Below are 16,507 nucleotides of genomic sequence, written 5' to 3'. Positions count from 1 at the left end.
AATTTAAAAAATATTTCTTTATTATATTAATATTCAATTATATATTTAAATAATATCTCTAATCCTTTAATTAATTAATATTCTATCCTTTAAATTAAATTTACATCCTTATATCCTTTAATTAATAATAATCCTAATCTTTTAATAAATTATCTCTCTTAATTTTATTCTAATCCTTAAAATCGTTTTATCCCTTTTTTCTTTATTTCAACTTTTTATTTTAATATTTATTATCTTATATTATTTTTCTAAAAAAATCCTTTATTCCTTTTAAAAATTTATTTATATTATTATTATAATAATTCTAAATATATTATTTATTCTAAACTCTAATTTTATTTCTTTTTAATTCAATTATATTTCTAATCTCTTAATTCAATCAATACCCTAACCCTTAATTAATCAATAACCCAAATCCCTTAATTAATCAATAACCCTAACCCTTAATTAATCAATAACCCAAATCCCTTAATTAATCAATAACCCTAATCCTTAATAAATCAATAACCCTAATCCTTAATAAATCAATAACCCTAATCCTTAATAAATCAATAACCCAAATCCCTTAATTAATCAATAACCCAAATCCCTTAATTAATCAATAACCCTAATCCCTTAATTAATTCAATAACCCTAATCCTTAATAAATCAATAACCCTAATCCTTAATAAATCAATAACCCTAATCCTTAATAAATCAACAACCCTAATCCTTAATAAATCAATAACCCTAATCCTTCAATTAATATTAATTCTAATTCTTTAATAAACAAATAATTTTTTCTTTTCTTATTTCAATCCTTTAAATAATATTAAAATATATTATCTCTAATTAAATAACTCCCTATTTCAATTATTATTTAAATATTTAAATTATATCTATCCCTAATCATTTATATAATATAAATTTATATCCCTAATCCCCTAATAAATTTATATCCCTAACCCCTTAATAAATTTATATCCCTAATCCCTAATAAATTATATCCCTAATCATTTATATAATATAAATTTATATCCCTAACCCCTTAATAAATTTATATCCCTAATCCCTTAATAAATTCTTTATTCTAATCTCTTTATAATTTCTTTTTAATTTCAATCTTTCTTTATTTCTTTTATATCTCTCTCTTTTTCTCTTTTTATTATTATTAATATTATTTTTCTTTTTATTTTTTCTTTTTTCTTTTTTACTTAATTCAATTCTATTCTTTTTCATCATTATTATTATCATTTTCTTTTTATCATTTTCTTATATTTATTTATTTTTATATACTCTAAAAAATTTATCTCTAATCTCACTTTATTTCTTATTAATAATTTTACTTCTTTTTAAATTTATTTTTATAATAATATTAATATAACCCTAAATTTATTTTATTCTTTTTTTATTCTTTATTTTAATTCCTAAAAATCTTATTAAATATTATTAATTCTTATTCTTTTCATTTCTTTTTATTATTATTATTATTCCTTATTCAATTATTATCATATTATACATTTTATTATCTTTCTAAATTTTATTATAACTCTAAAAAATTTACTTTTTCTTATTATCAATATTATAATTCTCTTTTAAATCAACCCTATTTTATTTTATTTTTATTTTTATTACAATTATAATTATATAATTCTTTTTTATTTTAAATCCTTAAATATTCAAATTTTATTCTTTAAAATTATAATTCTTAAAATTCTTAATAACCCTAACCCTTTAATTCATTAATAACTCTAATCCTTTAATTCATTAATAACTCTAACCTTCAATTCATTAATAACCCTAACCCTTCAATAAATTAATAACCCTAATCACTTTATAAATAAATAACCCTAACCTTTTAATAATATCTTTTTCTAAATATCCTTTTTAATTTCATTTATTTAAATCAATATCTAATATCTTATATCTTTATTTTATATTCATATTTTATATTATATTTATTTTTCAATCTTTTTTTTTTAAATTTAAATTTTCAATATTAAATTTATCTTTTAATACCCTTTTTTTCAATTATTAAATTAATATTTTATAACCCCATATTTCTTATATTAATCTTATAATAAATTAATAATCCTAATCCTTTAATTATCTTCTTTAATTTAATTTCACTATAAAAAATCTTATTATTATTTTAATTAATTTAATTTCTTTAATTTTCATTTATTTCATTTTTATTTCAATTAATAATATTATTTTTAAAATATCTATTTTTATTTTATTTATCTAAATTAATATCTAATATATTATATTTTTTAATTTTTTAAATTTTCATTTTCTATATATTATATTTATTTTTCAAATCTTTTCTTATTTTATTTTTTAATACTTTTTCTCCAATCATTAAAATAATATTTTATATTATATATTTCTAATACTAATCGTTTCAAAAATTTATAATTCCAACCCTAAAAATTAATAACCCTAATCCTTTAATTAATTATCTTTTTAAATTTTATTCATTTTTAAAAATATATTATTATTATTCTAATTAATTTAATTTAATTTTTTTTTTCTTTTTTATTTTTTTTTAAATCAATATCTTTTATCTTTTTTATTATTAATATTATTATTTTCTTCTAAATCTTTTTTTTTTCTCTTTTTTTTATAATTCCCTTTTTATTTTATATTAATAATTTTAATCTTATTATTCATTAATAAATTTTATTTTTATATTAAACCCTAAACCTTACTTTTATTATTTATTCTTCTTCTTTATAAAATTTTATTTATTATTATAATTAATAAATCTTTTATTAAATAAAATTCTTAATCTTAATCTTTTTATAAAATCTTTATATTTATATTAAATAATAAATCTTATTTCTTTTTTCAATTAAATCCTACTTTTATTATTTATTATATTTATACATTCTTTTATTACTTTTTAATTTTAATTCTAACCCTAAAAATTAATAACCCTAACCCTTTAATAATATCATTCTTTAAATATACTTTTTTATTTATTTAAATCAATATTTAATATCTTATATCTTTAATTTATTTTTATATTATATTTATCTTTCAATCTTTTTCTTTTTTTATTAAATTTATTTTTCAATCCTCTTTAATTCAATTATTAAATTAATATTCTATATTATATACTTTTAACCCTAATCCTTTAACAAATTAATAATTTTAATTCTTTAATAAATCCCTAATTCCAATTTATAACCCTAATAATATTCATAATCTTTAATTAAATACTCTAACTCATTTTATATTTTCAATTCAATATTTATTATTTCAAATCCTAATTTATTCTTCTAAATTTAATAATTTAATAATAATCCTAATTCTTAACCCAATTATTAATTTCAATTTAATTTTTTACTTTTCTTTTTTAAAATTATTTAATTCTATTAAACCCTATTTTTTTTAATAATTTTTTTCTAAATCTATATTTCCTTATTCTATAAAATTCTTTTATTATCTTTTTAATATTATTCTTTAATTTTAAATCTTACTTTTATATATTCTCTTATTTCATTCTTTAAATATTTCATTAACCCTAATTCCTTTCTTATTATCTCTTAACCCTAACCCTTACCCTTACCCTTACCCTCACCCTTTTTAAAATACGTAGCGGTTCTTAATCATTTTAAAAATCTCTTCCAACTTTAACCCTGATCTCTTACTTTATTACTAGAACCCTTTATTCATTATTTTATTCTTATCTTATTATTATCATTACTCTATTCTAATTCCCTTAATATAAGAGCTGCAACCTTATTCCCGTAAACCCATTCATTCCCCTCCAAATCAGTCCTCTCCCCAAGCCAAATCATATACGCAAGAAGATCTTCCCACGTTCGTTCAAAATGCCTCTCGAGCCATGCCACCCCCCCCCACCCTCTTATATGCCGCCACGCAAATGGGAATCACCATGTTCGGAAATCGACACTCGCTCTCTTCGTGATCAGGATCGGCCACTCGACAGATATCTTGTGGTTGATAACAATTCCAACACACGATGTATCGTGGCATCCAATCTCTCTCGTCAAATTGGCACGCTTGTAGAGCTTCCCCCTTAGCATTAATCCAATCAAATCTTCGAGAGCATTGTGAAGAGAGGTGATCGAAGCGACGATGGTGAATTCGACAGTAGAGACAAGAATCCTGAAAGGTTAGGAGATCCTGCTCGTATCGATCGAGGATTTGATCCTGTCGAAAATCTTGAGTGTGAATCTCTCGAGGGCCAGTGGATTCAATTTCTATAGTAGATGGATTTAAAGTGTATATCAAATGAGGGGGGCGAGGTTCCTCATGAGGTTCCCTACACACTTGACAGACCTCATCACTTGACATGCACCAACGCCAATCCGAAGGCCGATCGAGGAATTGACTGAGGACGCCACGTGAGCAATATTGTTGAGTGAGGTAGAGTTGCATGGTAGCTTGATCGGGTGGAAGAAAGGTATCACGTTGAGGTCTCCAAGTCGAATTTAACAAGATGATGGAGGAAGCTTTCCTCCCATCGCGTCCCGCCCGACCGGATTCTTGAGAGAAAGCCGTCACCCGCTCTGGAGCATCGAGGTGAATGACCCATCGAATGTGAGGGTAATCAAATCCAATCCCGAGAGCGGACGTAGCAGCGATCACGGGTTGCTGAGGATTGGAGAGCCACCGTTGAATGATCTCCCCCTTCTCGCGAACCGTCCCGGATTCTGATGTGTACAGAGGACAATTCATCAATTCTGCTACCGCGCCAGCAACATCACGAGTGCGACAGTAGATAATAATCTTATCACAACTTTGATCAAAGATATTAGGATCGGGCCAACACACTTCAATTAACTCTCTCGCTTTCTCCATCAAAGAATCAACTCCATCTCCATAACTAACAAGATATTGAAGGTTAGATCGATTGGTCGACTCTCGAATGATTTGAGGGCAAACCAATTTGTTCTGTTCGATGAATAATTCTTCCATCACCGGAGGCAAGGTGGCAGATAGCCAAATGGATTGAGTACGAATTTGTCGAATGAACCACCCAACTTGCGTCATGCAAGAGCGATACTCACTCGTAGTAATGGTAAGGTGACACTCATCCATGATGATGCGATCCAATTTCTGTCGAAAGACTAGCCCTTGAGCGTATTCCAAAAAGCTATCGTTGCAAACCGCTTCAGCCGATACGATCACCAATGGAGGGGTTTCCCGACACTCCACCGACCACACGACCGAGGGAATCCCAACTGCATTAAAACGTTTGATCATGTCAATCCGCAAGGCCACCATAGGAATGATCATGATGGTGGTGCTAGCGTCCGCAAGGCTAGCGCTGAGCATAGGAATTAAGGTCTTGCCGGAGCCGGTTCCCAAGATCAAGATGACTTGTTCGTGAAAGGTAGTTCCAAAAGTAGTCAACACCCCACGACGTTGACCAGGTTGACGAAATTGAAAAGTGACAGAAGGGAATAATCTTTGAGCCACTTGAAGTAAATCCTCTTCCGAGTACCCTTGCCTCTGACGAAATCGACTTCGTTTCGCGGCTCGCAACACTAGAGCATCCGATGGACTCGAGGCTCGCTTCCCTTGCAGAACGAAATCGAATCGAAAGAAGGAATGCCAACTAGCCGAAGCCCGAAAGCCTCGATGCAACATAGTATTCATGGTGAGATTGGTCGTTCCAGCGTAAGCTACATTGAAGGTTTGAAAGCTGTGATTGCTAAATTCGGCCAACGCCCTCAAATCGGATTCATCTTCAACAAATTCACCAGGAGTATGGTCCAGATCAAAGTTGGCTTGTTCTCTCGTAGTAAACTTCTCTTTCGTGATGGAAGCAGCAAATTGTCGCCAATTGGAAGTGTGTAGTATCGAAACCTGAGCACGTTTACATGCTTTCCGTAAGCAAGTCGAAATAACTCCATCTACCCACACAGTCCCTTGAAGATTGGACCAGAGGTACGGGGATATCAAAGCGGTCGGATTTTCTTGTCGAAGAAAGATTTGTCGAAGGGGAATAACATATGCAATATAAGTAAGTAATAAATTCCCAATAGCTTTCGGGAGAAATCGAATATTATTCTTGTATGCACCAGATTGTTGTTGTCCTTTGTGATATTGGGTATAGATCATCACCAACTTTTCCCAAATATAAATATGTCGCTGTCGTTCCATATTCCGCCACGTGATAGAAAGCAATTCGGGCTCTCGCAGAGGTGGACCAGGAGCAATGTGACAGAGGATCAAGAGTCGCTTTAAGAATTCCTGAGCTTGCACTTCATATATCTTCATAGCTTTCGAACACAAGATTAACCCTCCCTCTTGATCAACCTTGAAGAAAGTGGTGTGCAATTTAGTGTTCGTCTTGATGTATCGAAAAAGCCTCAGATCTGCCCCTTCTAAAAATTCCGAATTGTGTGAGTGGGAGAGCCAAGAATCCCCAAAATCCTCGGAATCCAGATCATCCTTCATCCGCCACGAAACCATCGAAATTAAATCTTGCATGCCAAATAACAATTCATCGTACAGGAGAGAGTGAGCTTGTTGAAATTCCGAAAGCACCACGTTCGAAATCTGTTCCATGGATATTTCTACCCCGCGATACCCCACAATCTGTCGATCCAAAGACCATCGAGCTTGGTGTTTAGCAATGGAAGCCTTACTCACCTTGAATAAATATAAACGCCACTGAAGAATGTAACCGAAGGGGGTCTCGGCTAATTGTTGAAAGAACTTCTTGCAGAGCGTGGTGAGGAGAATGGGAATTTGATCTTCGTCCTCTTGCTCTTGAAAACAGACAAAACCAAAGAGGATCAGTTGCGCCGTCCACGTGAGAGCCGACAGGTAACTATTAAAATTTCCTGGCTCTTCCCACAATCCCCGCCCATAAATCATGCGACTCTTCATAGCACAAAAACTCAAGACCGGTGATTTAAACGGTGCACTTCCAATCGAGTGACAAATCAAGGCTAGATATAATCGTCGAATAGCATGCTTCAAAGCTAATTCAGATTCTTCGGGATCTTCCATATTCAAGGCTTCCATGATAGCATCCATCGCACGAATTTGGGTTGAGGTCGGTTCGATAATATCACGTGGTAATGATTGATCCGATTCCGTGGCGGTGAAAAAGCCATCCTCCGAATACACCACTCGATAATAATATACCAAGAGTTGTTTCCCGATCAGGAAGTATTTGACCAACGTCGAAGCATTCTTGTGATATCGGAACCCATCCGCCTTGCCACTCGCTCCGGAATAAAATTCATTGAGGATGTTAGCTCGCTGCTGAGTCATCTTACGATCGGGGGATGTATCAGAGCACAATTGATAGGCATCTCGCATCATAGCTTCGGCGGCATGGAGGATGCGAACAAGTTGAGGATCATCCGCTTCAAGGTAATCTCCATCCAATTCCTTCTTCGATGGGAGCTTATACGAAGCCCAAATCTCCTCGTCTTTTAAATGAACTAAGTGAAAAGGGAACTTGGTGACGTCGTGCAACCACGGTACCCTCTCGGAGCGAGATTCCTTAATGTCCCGAACGACGCCAGCTGCCTTGAAGAGATCCTTTTTGACATTCAACGCATCTTGCTCAATCTGATCAATGGAATCCTTCTCCGACCGGGTTAAAGGGATCACATCGCCATTTCCACCATGGGGCCCAGGATTTGCAACAACCACAAAGTAATCAACATACCTCGGTGCAGTAAAGTACGTTTGGAGTAAGCATGCCTGCCATAGCGGGGTCGCTTTGTGCTCGCTCGCTTTCCGGCCATGAGTCACCATGTGATCCCGCATTCGTGGGAGGTGAGTGGTTAAAAAGGATGGATCGCATGATAAACACTGAAAGCCGTGGAAGACTCTGAGATGCTCTAACTGCGCAGCCCTACGCGCAGGTTTGTCTTCTCGCAATTGACGCTTCGTCTTCAGACTTAACGATTGAGCGTAGCTCAGTTGAGCTTTCAAAAGATCACCTGACAGGCGGTGGGGTTCGGCTCGGAGGTGTTGCGCGATACTTCGGGCCCCTGGAGCGATGCACGTCTGGCACTGTGTGCAGATCAGAACCTGGTGGTCAGAGTTGTATGCGAGGTCGCAGGCCATGCGGAATGGCAACGAGACGTTCTACGGTTGCAAGATCGGGATGGGAGGCGGGGATGAGGAACCCAAGAAATCCCCTTTTGTGAAATCCCTTTTATAAAATCATGTGGGGGTCGTGTGGGGTCTTGGGGTTATGTTCCCAGACAAATAACGGCCGTGCCCTCCTTTTATGCCATGAAAGGGCCCTCGCATAAGGGGTAGGGTAGATGAAATAAGATATTTGTATAAATATTAATTAAATCTTTATACAAATGCAAATGATAATTTGGAATGGAGTTAATAATATTTTTTATTTTTTTTATAGTTATTTTTCCTTTTTTAAAAGTTTTTAATAAATAATATAATTCTAAATTAAAAAAATATAAAGAAAATATAAAGATTATGTAATAATAAAAGGAATGTACGAATTAATTAATAACAAATGATTTTTTAATAGAATTAGAATTAAGTAAAAGAGAGTGTTTATGAGTATTAGGAGTTTTTAAATTGATTAATAAAGGAGGAGTAGAATTTTAATTAGGAGAAGTATAAGGAGGAAATGAAGGTTGGTATTATTTATTAGTGATATAAGGATATGGATAATTGAATTGTATATATCAAATCTTATAATCTTTTTATTTGTAATTCCTATAATTATTATCAAAATATTCCTATATATAATAACAATTCAAAAAGAGTATAAAACTATAATAATAATATTTCTTATAAAAACCCTCAATAAGAATCCTATAACTTTATATTAACAAGTCATTTATATATAATATTTACATTATACAAATTTGTATAGATATAATTCGATTGTATATATATAAAACAGGATTATTCAATATTATTAAAAGAATGAGTTGAAGATTATTGTAACAATATAATACAAGAACTTGCTTATTAATAAAAAGAACAGGATTTGGATTTGGATTTGTCACTATATTTACTATATTATACAATTAAAGAATCCTATTTATACGAAAATATTAATATATTATATATAATACAAAACTAATAATAAGTATAGAGTAATTAATAATACAAACTACTTATATCTTAATAAAAACTAATATACATTTCAAATAATTAATTAAATTCGAATTTTTTATAATTTCAAAAGAATTAATATAATATTAGATTTAGGTATATTATTTGATATAGTCGAAGAATATATATATAATAAAATGATTTAGATTTCGATAATTTTAATGGTTTTTTAATACAACATTTGATTAATTTAAAACAAAGTTTATTATACTCATTTGATTTATTATAAAAAACAGGGATTAGATTAAGTGATAAGGTAGCTGCTTATTATAAGTTCTAAATGTTAGTCTGATTCGTACGAATTCTATTTATATAAAAAAGAAAGTTAAGCCTATATCAAAACATATAATTAACAATATAATATTACATATTATACTTTATCCTATATATATATAAAGTATATAAATAAAAGTAATACATATATATAGATATAATAATTCCCTTTTTATATAAAAATAATAAACAAAAACAAACAATCCTTTTACCTATACATATTATATATATACACCTTACCAAGTCTGCCTAACAAAATCATTTTCAAAATTCTTTTTAAACTTTTCCTTATAAATTATTAATAATATATTTAATTCTATTCTATTAATAATATATAATTATAATATAAAGATAATATTAAATTGATTTTTATTAAACTTATTCTTAAAGTTATCCTTCTTACCTTTTATTTTCTTATTTTAATAATCTACTATTTAATACCTTACTTTTTATATTTAAAATATAAGTTATTTTCTCATCTTTATTTCTTTTCTGAATTATTATTCTCCTTTTTATAATATATAATATTCAATTTTATAAAATCCCCATATTTTTATATATTATAATATAATTTATTTTTATTTTTATAATAATATTTTTTACTTATAATTTATCTAAGATTTATATAATTATTAGATTTGTTTATATTTATATAAATGATTATTAATATTAATAAAACTTTTAATTAATTTGTTTAAATCATTATTCTCCCCTTTTTTATCAAATTTCAAATGTATTTCTAATTTAAATTCTTTATAATAATAATTTATAATAACGATACTATCCCATTTAATTATTCCTATATATTTTCAAAACTTTATAATATACTTTAATACTAATTCTATTTATTTAAAATTAAAGATCTTTTCTTTTATTACCTCTAACTTATTAAAGTTTTCAAAGATCCTATAAATCTTTATCTTGAATTCTTTGAAACTTTTGAAAATAATTCTTATAAATTATATATATTCTTTATTATTATACTCGAAATAATTATATAAATATAACTAAATCTATTTTCCTACCTTACCTTTAAAATATAATATAGTTTATATACTCTTAAATTCCTTTTTAATAAACTTATTTTAATTAAATTTAAAATAAATTTCAAATTATAATAAAAAGATATCGAGTTCTTATCAATTTCTTTAATATTTGTTTAATAAAACAATCTTAAATATTTTATTAATAATAATCTTTTTAAAAGTATTAATTATTTTGATATTATTAAAGTTACTTACTAAAACCTATTAACTTTTAAAAGAATTATTAACTATTATATTAACAATTAATATTGAATTAATACTTAAAACAAATAAAATACTTAAAGTATTACAAAAGTTGTTTTTAAAATTATATAGAAATATTTAAAGATTTTTGATATAATTTAAATTAAATTTTAAATAGGAATTCAATAAGATTATAATTATTTACAATTCTTATAATTATAATATAAAACTAATAATTGTTTTAAGTACAAAGCTCTATATTATAATTATATGCATATATAGAACTCTAAAACCTCTAATTTAGAGTTAATATCAAATAAATAATTAATATTAAGTAGAAGATAGTTAGGAGTTAAAATAAATAAGAAGATTAAAGGTTTTATAATATAATAAGATTTTATAATAATAGACTCGAATAGGCTTTAAAAGAGAATAGGTTTTTATTATTTTTTTCTATTTACTTTATCTAATTAACTATATATAGATATATTATACAATTAGTATAGCTTAGCTATAGATAGATTAAATTAATTAAGACTTTACTACTACTATTATAAAATTATAACATCATAAACTTATATTATTATATTAATATACTAATATATTCCTTATTAAATTAATGTATAAAACAACAAAATGAGATTAGATCATATAAAATACTATTAATAAAATCGACTAAGCTGACTAATTATAAATTCTTTCTATAATATAAATATTTCTATAAGATTCAATTTAAATCAATTTAACTTAAAAGTATAGAAAGTACTAGAATATCATTATAAACTATATAAACCTAGGATATTCTTAAAGGAAAACCTAGAGAAGGCAAGAGAATTCAATTCCATCAAGCTCCTTTTTATAATTTGACCTTAATTTAATTATTATATTACATATTCAATTAATTCATAAGCTTAAAGTAATTAAAGTGTGCGGAAAATCACGTACAGATCACATGACATTTCTTACAGCTAGTAGTTATAGTCCTTCATTATATAGTTTAGAAAAAGTAATTAGTTCCTACTCATTCTATTATACCCTCTAAATATTACATTATACACCTTTTAAAGCCTCTCTCCTCTCTCCTTCACCAGACGTTACTCTCACAATAACATTTCTATGATATATACAAAGGCTTATTCTATAATCATATTATCGTTCTACTCATTTACACTAAGTCTTGCTGTCGGAACACGTGACCAACAACGTGACATTACATGTCACGCTTTACCCCACATACGCATAAAGTACGTAAGTGGGGGTAGTACACATATATAAATATAACAATTCCCTTTTCATACAAAGAGGGTAGACAGAAATAAACAATCTTTTATCTATACATATTGTATATACACATCTTACCAAGTCTGCCCAATACTTCTACTACTATTAGAATATTAATTCTATTACTATTATTCTAGAACTAACCTTTGAGATTCAGTCTTCTAAACCCATCTTAATCTATAATTTAAGCTCAAAAACTCTCAATTTTATTTTCATATCTTAAGCTTATATTCAGTTATACTAATATTCTTACCTAGGGTTACAAATCACTTTTAAAATTCATTCCTGAAACGCAGGGGATTCCAGATCACGAGAATATATATGTCATTATAACGAGTTTAATCCCTTTGAATATTAAGTACTCTATATTGAAATGTTGAATTAACTATAAAGATTTTATCCAGGAGTTACTTCCTATTGAAGACGAGGCTAACTCATCGGTGCTATGATGGTCATTGTGTAAAGCACAATCTCGAAGGACTTGACAGTGCTCAAAATCCCTAAGACGCGTTGACAAAGCTTGCTAGGCTCGTGTGAGTTGCGTAGAACTCAGTCTTGGGCTCGTAAGTTTCTGTAAACATCAATGGCTTTGCGCCCGGTATCCAGGTGTAGAGGTGCTTATCCGTGAAGCCCCAAAAGCTAATGTCGGTGATCCCTGCTTCGAGAGCCTCCTTTACAACGGCGCCGTAGATATCGGTCTCGAGTGTGTTGTTGAGCGTGTGCACATCCATTTCAGAGATTGTCACTTCCAGTCCCAGTGCCTTGTAGGAGTTGACTATGTCCGTGAGCATGCCTGGCTTTGGGGCGATTTCGGTTATATGTGTCTCTAAGGCAACACCGTCGATTGGAACGCCGTCTGCCACGAGTCCGGAGACCAGGTCGTAGAGTTCCTGACGCTTGGAAGGGAATAGCGCGTCGAGATTCTCGTTGAGGAACAGCTTGGCGTTTGGCCCAGCTGCTCGAGCAATGTGGAAGGCATCTGCGATGTAGCTGGAACCAAGTACATTATAGAAGAAGTTGGCTTGGAGGCCGCCACCCTCTGTTTCGAGGGGCTCGGTCACAACGTCCCACCGATCTACCCTCTTGCTGTCGTAGCGTTGCATGAACGCTTCGAAGTGAGCTGTCATTACAGCACGAAGGGCCTTGGGATCGGTGATGTTGAGCACGTAGTCGGGGTTACAGCAGCCCGAGATAAGTCCGTGACCCTTGACCACCATATCATTCTTTTCCGCGAAATCAACGAGGCGGTCGAGCGAGGTCCAGTTATATTGGCCAGCGGCCGGGTTGAAGGATGACCATTTCCCTTCGTTCTGGGGAGAAAGGCTGTTGAACTGCAGGGCGAGGACGGCTGCGAACTGGGGATCATCGAGGTAAGTCGGATTGATCGCCCCGGACCCGATTAGAAGATCTTTCCTGGCCGCTTCCTCCCTCAGCGAGGTAGTTCCAGTGCTGGGGATGTTGACGGCTTCAGCAGCGGCGAGAAGCGCTAGGATGAGTGATGTGGTCTTCATGGTTTTGCTTGATGAAATGCTTTCCGTCACTTAATACTCGATGTAAGTGATGAGTTACTACCGTCCTAACATTGCTGGGTTTTATAGGTCTAAGTAGGAAAAATTCGTGGGCTGTGTCACAACTGCCGTGGAGATTCTACGGCCCTTCGAAGACCAGCGAACATCATAGTATCCATAAAATCTTGTCATTTCCACTTTTCTGGGGACTGCAGGAAGCCGATATTAACTGCTATACGAAGCCATCGACAGGTTACCCAAAATACGGAATACGCAATGGAACGCTAACCATTAGAACAAAAAACTCCGTATATGCTCAAAAAATCAAACTTTAGCGTCAATATGGAGGGGTACTAGAATACTTCACTTCATGTAGGGTACTAATCAACAAATCAATCCAGTTTATCCTTTTTCTCCTGTAATGATTGAAATGTGGTTTGTTCAGACAGACATCGAAGGCTAGATAAGTGGGAAATGTACGAAGTACTTCGTGCAGAAGACCTTCTGTATTGACGTAAACGATCCAAGTTTCTTGTTTGTGCTTCCCTGACTGGTCATTTCCTTTGAAGAATGAATGTTATGAAATTTCGATGTTCCACTGGTTAGCTTCCCCTTTCTGTGCTAGAACTTTTGAGAGGTGAAGATATAGGATCGAGATTATTTATTAACTTATACGTAACGTTAGCAGGAATATGAATTAAGTTGCGTTACACCGCTTTTGTTTTACAACCAATAGAATCATTCTGTCTGCACAAATTGATCATAGCTTACGAAGGCGGTATAAACCTCCGTATACAGTACTAAAAAGGATTTGAATTGAGTCTCACCACTCTAGGATTTCTGCCCCAATAGCTGGGGAAGTTTATAAGGAAAATTCTAGAATTTCAGACCGTTAATTGAACGAATAATCAGCATCCCTATATCTTATACATTTTTTAAATAGATTATATTGTAATGTAACTTAATTATAAAGTACTCAAACATATAGAGAACTCGAATAGATATCTTTAGATTAATTTTTATAATATAAAAGTACTCATAAGAAGTTCTTATAACTCTGTAAATATTAAAGATAATCTAGATTTAATATAGAATAAAAGTATAGTATGAAAGTTAAAAGAAAACTATTAAGTATTTTCTTCTTGAATTGATACGATTTTAAAAATTCTCATAGTAATTTTTGTTAATTCAAGACAAAAATTTAAAAGAAACTTTATTATCTTTATTAAATATTCTCATGTCTTTATAATATTTTATTATATTAAATATTGATATTAATTATATTATACTTCGAAATATTTAAACTTCATCTCTAGTATTTATAGTGTGACGAACCTAACACACGTTTAAAGATCAACCTTAGAATTAAAAGCTATAGAACTAAAGATAGTGTGCTACAGAGCTATATATGCGATCGGCTCGAAGCTTAGTGTCGTACTAGCCCGATCGGACGCGATCACGTGTATATCGTGACATATAGAGCTATAAAAAGTCGCTCTAAATATCTTTATATTAAAATTTTAATATAAAAGTACTTATTCGTATTTCTTATATATTCGAGTATCTTATAAGTTAAGTTATTAAGAAATCGATTAATAAATTCAATGAATAGACTTTCTGAGATGTATATATAAAATATATAAGTTAAAAGAGATTATATTTATTTGTTTAACTCTTCCTTCTTATAAAGAATACTATTCTATAATTAGTAGTAGTAAATTCTTAATCGATTTAGTCTATCTATATTCTATAATTATACTATTTAAATAAGTGATATAATTTAAAATAGAATTATTACTATTATTATTACTGTTATTACTAATAATATTATATAAGATAATGATTTATTATAATGTCGCATGTTACGTATTAAAATAAAATCAACTATTATAATAAACTTTCAAAATCTTAATTTCATGAAAATATAATAGAGATAGAAAAATACAGATGCTTAGAAATATTGAGTTAAAACGTATCATGAAATTATTTAATAGACTATTAATATCATCATGAGGATAATAAAGTTAATATAGTACTATGATTTATACTATTGTAATATTACTTAAGATTCTAAAAGCTAGGACTACGAAACGTATTTACTATAGTATCGAAAGGCGCTAGCGCTAACGCTAGCGCAGTCACATGATCTCTATCCCGACATAGGTTTTCTTTAATTCTAATATAATCGAGGTTCTAAAAGTATAAAAATAAATTTTAAATTTTATAAATTTTTTAGAAGTTTCCAAGTAAATTTATGAAAACAAAAATAATAATATAAATCTTTAAGAATTCCTAGGACTTTTAATTCTTAATTATAAAGAGAATTTTACTTAAATTAATTCTAACAATATATAATAATGTCTTATATTTATCTTATATACATATTAAATATTCGAATAAAAAAATTAGTACGATTAATTTAAAACAAACGAAAATTTACTTTTCATTAAAAATTATTAAGACTAAAAGGAAAATTATATTCTAAATGTTATTCAATTTAAAAAAAACTTTCAAATCAAAAAAATAAAGAAACTTCTAGATTATATAATATTAAAAATCAATATCTATAATATTTTAAGTTTAAAGTCATATGAATGTAGACGAATAACCTTAAGACATTAGACTACTATAGTATACTGAGCGAGAAGACTAGCTTAAAGTAAATAAGAATTATTTCTTAGTTAGATAGCTATCTCATCAAATAGAATATAATATTTATATTTAGAATCTAGTATTAATAATATCATCTCATCTACATTATTCTTAAACTATTAAGAATTAAAATCTTTATTTAAATAATTAATTTTCAATTTTTTATATAGCTAATTATATTATATTTACTATAAAATTATTCTTATTAAAATCTTTAAAATCGATATTTTTGACTTTTAATTACTTTAGTTATTATTTATTTATAAAAGATGATTAGTTATATATTTTTTCGATGTATCTTATAGTAAATAAGTTCTTAAGAAATCGACTTAAATATTTTTATACTAGAATTTGATATAAAGATAATTATAAACGTCTTTTACAATTTAAAAAAAATAGAGAGATAGCCTAGTATTGATTCGAGAAGAATACGAAAGACGTAGTACCTACGATATTCGTAGATCCTAAATGTCTATATTGTATTCT

General features: G+C 29.5%; 2 protein-coding genes across 2 annotated transcripts; both read right to left on the bottom strand.

Annotated features, from left to right (window-relative positions):
* Positions 1-3,813: 3,813 nt before the first annotated feature.
* EAF01_011951 (uncharacterized protein) lies at positions 3,814-8,049 on the bottom strand (the record flags this gene model as incomplete). Its single annotated transcript, XM_038920209.1, has 1 exon — positions 3,814-8,049. One exon carries the CDS (start codon positions 8,047-8,049, stop codon positions 3,814-3,816), a length of 4,236 nt encoding a protein of 1,411 aa, XP_038764351.1.
* A 4,312-nt stretch (positions 8,050-12,361) lies between these two features.
* On the bottom strand, positions 12,362-13,372 carry EAF01_011950 (uncharacterized protein; the record flags this gene model as incomplete). Its single annotated transcript, XM_038920208.1, has 1 exon — positions 12,362-13,372. The coding sequence occupies one exon, from the start codon at positions 13,370-13,372 to the stop codon at positions 12,362-12,364; it is 1,011 nt and encodes a 336-aa protein (XP_038764350.1).
* Between the last annotated feature and the right edge of the window lie 3,135 nt (positions 13,373-16,507).

Source organism: Botrytis porri (assembly GCF_014898465.1).
Source record: "Botrytis porri strain MUCL 3234 chromosome Unknown BPOR_027, whole genome shotgun sequence".
NCBI lineage: Eukaryota > Fungi > Ascomycota > Leotiomycetes > Helotiales > Sclerotiniaceae > Botrytis > Botrytis porri.
Note: the sequence above shows the minus strand (reverse complement) of the source record. Positions and strands in the feature narration are given on the sequence as shown.